The following is a 7,142-nucleotide window of genomic DNA, read 5'->3' as shown; positions in this document are numbered from 1 at the left end:
TCCCCGGCCCGAGCTCCGCCGCTGTCGCGTTCCAATGAGGGAACGCCTGCGGGTGCCCGGCCCGGGGAGCTCGGGGAGCGCTCGGGGGCCGTTCCTGGCCCCGGGCCGAGCACTGACGGCCGCGTCTCTTCCCCAGGGAAGGCGCAGCAGGCCCTGCAGCAGCGCTACCGAGTGGGTTCACTGCTGGGGCGCGGCGGCTTTGGCAGAGTTTTTGCGGCCACTCGGCTCTCGGACGGACTCCCGGTGAGCAGAGGGGCCGGCGGCGGGCGGAGGAGGAGGAGGGGGCGGAGGAGGAGGATGGGGCTGGACACGGTGGGCGGTGAGCTGAATCCGCTGTTCCCTTTGGCTTGCAGGTGGCCATCAAAAAGGTGCCACGGAACCGCGTCCGGCACTGGGGCGAGCTGGTGAGTGAGCGGGGCCAGCGGCAGAAGCCGGGCCGTGCCGGGCGGGGATGAGCCGGGGCCCGGCAGGGTGGGAGCCGCCAGGACACCTGCAGGGAGAGCGGGCGTGGGGCCAGCGGAGGGCACAGAGCATCCCGGGCTGGCTGAGGGCTTCCCGAGCCCTGGCACGGCCTCAGCCCCACTGACGGCACCGTGCTCCTCCCGCAGCCCGACGGCACCAGCGCACCCCTGGAGATAGTGCTGCTGGACAAGGTGTCCACAGGCTTCCCCGGTGTGGTGCAGCTGCTGGAATGGTTTCAGCTCCCCAACACCATCGTGATGGTGCTGGAGCGCCCGGAGCGGTGTCAGGACCTGCGACGTTTCATTCGGGCACGGAGGTTCCTGTCCGAGGAAGAGGCGCGGGAGCTGTTCCAGCAGGTGCTGGCGGCCGTGCGGCACTGCACCAGCTGCGGGGTCCTGCACCGAGATATCAAACCTGAGAACGTCTTGGTAGACCTGGACACCGGCGAGGCAAAACTGATCGACTTCGGCTGTGGCACCTACCTGCAGGACACAGCCTACACTCAATTTGCAGGTGAGCCCACACAGGGGCAGGCTCCCGGTCCTGGCATCTCCTGGCCCAACCTGGGTGTGGCAGCAGGGATTCTCCCAGGACTGGGGCTGGGGCTGGGGCAGCCAGCCTGACAAAATCCCCCGTGGGTGGGGATAGCAGAGAGGGGGAGCCAGAACCTGTGCACCAGCTGGTTTGGTGTGCAGGTGAGAAGAGGATTGGACTGCTCTGCTCACCTGGTTTGCCTTGGTTCAAAATATTTTTTGGGCAATGCCAGCAGGGAGGATGTGGGTATGGTTTTTCCCCAGCACTGAGTGGGTATTTCCCTTTGTGTGTCATGGTCGGGCCTTGCCAGGGTTTCTGCTGCCCTCTTCCAGCACCAGTGGCTTCTTTTCCAACCCCAGGTTTGTACCCAAGTCCCAGGTGCTGGCGAGAGGGCAGCAGGTCACCCCGTGGGCCACTGGGGCAGCCCCCACATGCCCAGGGATGCTGGGGCCAGGCTCTGGGAGCAGCAGCATCCCCCTGATGAGCTCCATCCATATTCCATAGGAACACCGTCATACAGCCCCCCGGAATGGAACGACTTCGGCTGGTACCATGGCGAGGCAGCGACCGTCTGGTCCCTGGGCATCCTGCTGCACGAGATGGTCTGCGGGGAGCACCCTTTCAGGAGGGGCAGGAACATCAGATGGGGCCAGCTCCCGCTGCCACAACGGCTCTCCCAAGGTGGATCCTCATCCCTGGGCACGGGGGGAACACCAGGGTTGGGAGACAGCAGCGGGCTCGTGAGCATCCCGCTCTGGCAGCTGCTGAGGAGGTGGCACATGTCCTGCTCTCCTGCTCTCCTCCAAAACAAAGAATTGATGGGAAAGTTTAGGCCCAGCTCTGAGCACATCCAGCGTGGCCTGGGCACGGGAATAGTGGGGCAAAGCCGACAGGAGCCTTCTCCAACTGACCAGTGGTTTGTGGTTTCTCTCCCCAGACTGCCAAGTTCTGATCAGGTGGTGTTTATCCCTGAACTCCTTGGACAGGCCCTCATTAGAAGACCTGTCCTGTGATCCCTGGATGCAGGATATTCATCAGCCCTAGAAGAAGGGAGAGAGCCACGGGCACAGTGATGCAGGGACCTGGTAAGTTACAGCTCCACACATGCCCTGGCAATCAGCAGCAAAGAAACCCAGACTTTTTTGTCCTGCCTGTGTCACTGCACTGGGGTCATCGAATGGGAACACACAGCCCTTGTGCTGGAGCTGAGCTGCTCTGCCCAGCACTGGTGGGCACCATCTGAGCTGGTTTAGCTTGTCCTGTTTCACTGACAGCCGGGCCCTGGGCAGAACCCTGACAGCCTGGTGTCACCCCAGGGAAGAAGGAGCCCCTGGAGAAGCTGTACCAGGTGGGGCTGCTGCTGCTGCTGCTGGAGACATGGAGGACAGCAGCAAGGATGACAACCTCTTCCTCCACCTGGCCAGCGGGAGCTGGCGATGATGGACTTTGATTCTGGAACCTTCTTCAAAGCCAGGCTCCACAGGGAATTTTCAGGTAAGTCCAGACCCAGGGGGATGCTCCCAGATTTGTGCATTGGCCGGGAACCAAAGGTTTCCCTTTCACTGGGGCAGATGCAACTGATTCCTCAGTGGCTGCCCCGCTGGTTTTTGGCAGGGCTGGGGGCGTGGGCTGGGGTGGTTACGAAATGGGAGTGGGATCCTGGCCCTGCCAAGAGCCCCCAGCACCCACCGTGCCCCGGGCTGGGGCTGGGGCAGCCAGCCCGACACAAACAAACCCCCATGGCAGGAGCACAGGTGGGACTCCAGAACCTGAGCACGGCTGCTTTGCTGTGCAGGCAAGGAAGGGCTTGGGCTGCTCCACTCCCCTGCTTTGCTTTGGGATCACCGTGATTTTGGGGGACAGTGCAGGGGGGAAGGGAGAAAGCATGGGCTTCCCTCACCCATGGGTGGGTTTTTCCCCAGAATGTAGGGGTTGGGCCTTCCTCAAGCTCCTGACAGACATAAGATTTTTTACCATTTTTCTTGTTTCCCCTTTTTGTCTGTAACCTATTTTCATTAATTTGTTGTTTGTTTTTCTAAAGGAAGCGTTCTAGGTGGGGTCCAGTCTGGATCAGGAAGTGCTTGGGACCAGCTGTGGCGTGGATGGGCCGTGCCCTTGGAGAAGACTGAGGACATCGTTTGGGACCAGCTTTTCTTGTGGCAGCGGATGGTGTGAGGTGGGTCCTCATCTCCTTGGCATGGCTGGGACAAGAGCTTTTGGGAGATGGCAGCGGGCACAGGAGCATCCCGCTCTGGGCAGCTGCTGAGGGGCTGGATCTGCCGTGGCTGGCTGCAGGCTGGGCACATGTCCTGCCCTCCTGCTCTGCTCCCCAAGGCAGCAGTGATGGGCAGCTTTGGGCCCAGCTCTGAGCACGGCCAGCATGGCCTGGGCACCGCGGCTGGCTGGGACAAGGGGACAGGAGCCTTCAGCTGACGGGCGGTTTCTGCTTTCTGTCCTTGCAGCCGGGCTCTGCGGATGCTGAGGCTGCTCTGGGCTCTGCCAGGGCTCTGCTGGGCTCAGCACCGGGCCGGGATCAGCCAAAGAAGAAACGCTGTGACCTGCAGCAGAGACTTGAGCATTTTGGCAATGCAGCTCAAGTCTGCAGAGTGTCCACCTCCAAGGGAAAACATGACACCCCCCCAAAAATTAAACTTGTTCCATGACTTCTGAAATGAAATCCATCTGGGATGACCCCAAATGACATTTTTCAGCTTGCTCAAGCTGTAGCTCAGCCCTTCTCTGAACAGTTCTCTCCCTCACCTGCCTTTTACTTCACAACTGCTCCCTCCTTTCCCCCAGTGAGTTCCCAGCCCATCACAATCTCCATCACACTGCAGCCTTCCTTGATGCCCCTCACCACGAGTAAGGCCAAGCCCCAGTCTCAGGGACTCATCCTGTCACTGGCTGAAGAGCAGCAATGTCTGTCTGTGCCAGGGGCTCTTGGATGTCTCTGTATCCATGGACAGAAGGGTCTGTCTGTGCCAGGGGCTCTTGGATGTCTCTGTATCCATGGACAGAAGGGTCTGTCTGTGCCAGGGGCTCTTGGATGTCTCTGTATCCATGGACAGAAGGGTCTGTCTGTTCCAGGGGCTCTTGGATGTCTCTGTATCCATGGACAGAAGGGTCTGTCTGTGCCAGGGGCTCTTGGATGTCTCTGTATCCATGGACAGAAGGGTCTGTCTGTGCCAGGTGCTCTTGGATGTCTCTGTATCCATGGACAGAAGCTCTGTCCTTGCAAAGGTTTCCATAATATCTTTGTACCCATGAGTATGGAATGAACACAGAGAGTGAAAGTGTCAGTCACGTTGTTTGCACACTCCTTCCTTTCCATACAAGACACATCCATGCACACCCACACGTACAGATATATTAAAAGGAGAGGGATGGATAGAGATTTCCCACAGAGCTCTCACTTTGGCAGAACTCACCTTGTAAGCCATGGCCAGGGCATTTTTTTCCCAGCTCTGTGTCAGTAGGTGTCCAAGAGCTGAAGGGAACAGCATTTAGAAGCAGTTTCAGGATTTCTAGGCAGGAAAGGGAGCTGACAACCATCCACATAACTCACCATATTTGTCAGGATGGGCTGCTGGTTCTTTAGGAATATGGCACAATGGAGACACGAGACTTGGGATAATCCCAGCTCTCTGTGGATCTGTGCAAAGCTGGAGCAGCAGAAACACCTTGTGTCTTCTTTGGGGACACAAGGTCCAAGGAGCTGGGCTGGCAGAGCGTGACCTGGGCTGGTGGCAGGTGAAGTGCCATTTCATGACATCCCGGAGTGGCACAGGACAAAGCTCCAAGCAGCCACAGCCCCACTGAGGAAGTCCTTGGAGTGCTGCACATCCCATAGGAAAAGCTGCATTCACTCACTCCATTGGCATTTATCACTTCCATTTGCAACACTTTAGGTCCAAGTTTCAAACTGCAAAATTTTTACACTCAAGACACAGTCATGAAGAACATGCATTTCAATTTCCTATTCCTTTAACTGCAGTGTAAAATATCTTGGTATTGGAAAACATCCATCAAATCTCTAAAAGAAGGCAGCTAATGGATCCTTTCCACTAGCACGTGTACAAACTAAGGAACTAAAATCAAAGCTGAGTTCTCTTTTTCAAAAGATCAGTTACCTCTTTATTACTCCAGAGTTATAGAAGATTTTTCACTACACATTTGGGGGTAATTTTTATCTTTCATATTTTTTTGTGCTTTTTTTGTTTTCTTTTGTTTTTTGTTTTGGGTTTTTTTTTGTTTTGGGGTTTTTTTATGGTTTTGGTTTTTTTTTTTAACAGAAAGCATGTCCTAGAAAAGGCAGGTCCTTTGCTCCTGGTTCCCGTGTGGAGCAGCTCCCTTCCCGCTGGCTGAGCTGCTCAGGCAGAGCCCGGCAGCTCCTGGCCCTGCAGGGCTGAGGCTTTTCCCCGTTGCTGGGCACAGACTGATGGAGCAGCACTGCTGAGCACGGGCACACGCAGAGGGAGCAGAGCAGCTGCCTTTGCCCACCTGAAGCTCCAAGGCCAAACTCTGAGCAGGCACGGCTGCAAGAGACTCGCAGGCTCCCTGTTGGCTCTGCTGCCCCACTTGTGCCCGGCCCAGCTCTGCGGGAGGCAGAGGGAGAACAAGGGGCAGCTCCCTCCCAGCCCCAGCCCAGGGACCCCTCCAGCCCCGGGCCTTGGGCCACTGTCAGCACCCGCTGCTCCAGCCACCGCTTCTGCTGGCACTGACAGCAACAACCAAACTGGGGCTGGTCCCCAGGGAGCAGCAGCAGTGCCTGCATCTGATCCCTCAGCCTGGGGCAGCCCCCTGGGGGAACAGAGGGCACAGCAAGAGGGACAAAACCAGGCAGGGGCAGAGACTGGGAAGAGCCAGAGCTGGGAGCAGCAACAGCTGCTTCATTGCACTCCTGGAGAAAGCTCTTGGCTGGCTCAAAGCACTGAAAGGTGTGAAAGGCAGAGAGGAGGCCACGCCAAACAATGCTCCTGTTTTCACACCTTCCTGTAATAAATGGAAATGATTCGTGCTAACTAAATTGTAACTATTTGGAAAGTTATTATTAGGAGCAATCAAGGGAATTGGTGTTACAAGGCAGATGTACCCCTCTACAGATGTTACATGTTAAAATTAAGGTACAGGATGTAGAATGAGATAAGAAATGTCCCAAGAGAAAATCGACCTTGAGATGGATAAAGTTGGAATGACTTTAGGCAGAGGGCCTGAAAATTATAAAATATAAGACTAATTAGTGGAGCACAATGCTCACTTACATAACACAACACTTAGTACGCACACACAGCCTGTAAGGTTATCCAGAGGACAACGAGGATGAGTGTAAGCCTTCATCCAAAAGACCACCGAAAGAAGACTGAAGACCCCGTAGCAACAAGTGAAGCATGCACCATGAAGAACAGTGATGTAAAATTTAAAAATTGGAAGTAGGGGGAAACTTATGGGAAACATGAATGAATATGTATAAGCATACAGTATATAAGTTTAGTTTGAATTGCTTTGTTTTGTACGTGAGGTGGGGTGAGAAGCCCTCCCCATACCCCAGTCACTCTTGCTTATGCTTTAATCATAATTACTGGCAAGCTATATTCATATATATATTCATACATATATATATATATGAATATATGAATATATTCATGAAATTGTACTCTTTTACTAAACTGTATTCCTTCTATATCAAATTGCTCTTCAATCCACTAAATTGTATTATTGTATTCTATTCACTAAACAATATTTTTTTTCTTGTTATTAAACTGCTGTTAACCCAATAGCCCTAGCTGTCCAAATTTCAATTTCATTTATGACACTGCCCTTGGGTGAGTTACAGCCACAGCGAGAGGGAGGAGGAGATGATCCCACCCATGGCTGCTGCTGGCTCCAGACATTTGCTGAGATAAAGCTGAGCCAGAGCTTCAGCATCTCCCCCAAAATCACAGAATCACAGAATGCCTTGGCTTGGAAGAGACCTTAAAGTTCATCTCATTCCATCCCCTGCCATGGCAGGGACACCTTCCACTATCCCAGGCTGCTCCAAGCCCCATCCATCCTGGCCTTGGACACTTCCAGGGATCCAGGGGCAGCCACAGCTTCTGTGGGCAAGCTCTGATCTCTGCCCAGGTGAGCAGGGACAGGAGCCGAGG

The 7,142-nt window shown here is 55.0% G+C and overlaps 1 protein-coding gene across 1 annotated transcript; it reads left to right on the top strand.

The window, feature by feature from the left end:
• Positions 1-353: 353 nt before the first annotated feature.
• On the top strand, positions 354-6,769 carry LOC147645534 (serine/threonine-protein kinase pim-1-like; the record flags this gene model as incomplete). The annotated part of the gene is made up of 8 exons (XM_086874499.1): positions 354-404; positions 609-975; positions 1,501-1,677; positions 1,934-2,081; positions 2,271-2,490; positions 3,038-3,172; positions 3,459-4,170; positions 4,218-6,769. Coding segments are annotated over 4 exons (702 nt in total), but the record flags the coding sequence as incomplete, so codon positions are not given.
• Positions 6,770-7,142: the final 373 nt, after the last annotated feature.

The sequence above is a fragment of the Cyanistes caeruleus genome, unplaced genomic scaffold (assembly GCF_971803275.1).
Source record: "Cyanistes caeruleus unplaced genomic scaffold, bCyaCae1.hap1.1 HAP1_SCAFFOLD_237, whole genome shotgun sequence".
Classification (NCBI taxonomy): domain Eukaryota; kingdom Metazoa; phylum Chordata; class Aves; order Passeriformes; family Paridae; genus Cyanistes; species Cyanistes caeruleus.
The sequence above is the reverse complement of the archived record's forward strand: the minus strand, read 5'-3'. Positions and strand labels throughout refer to the sequence as shown.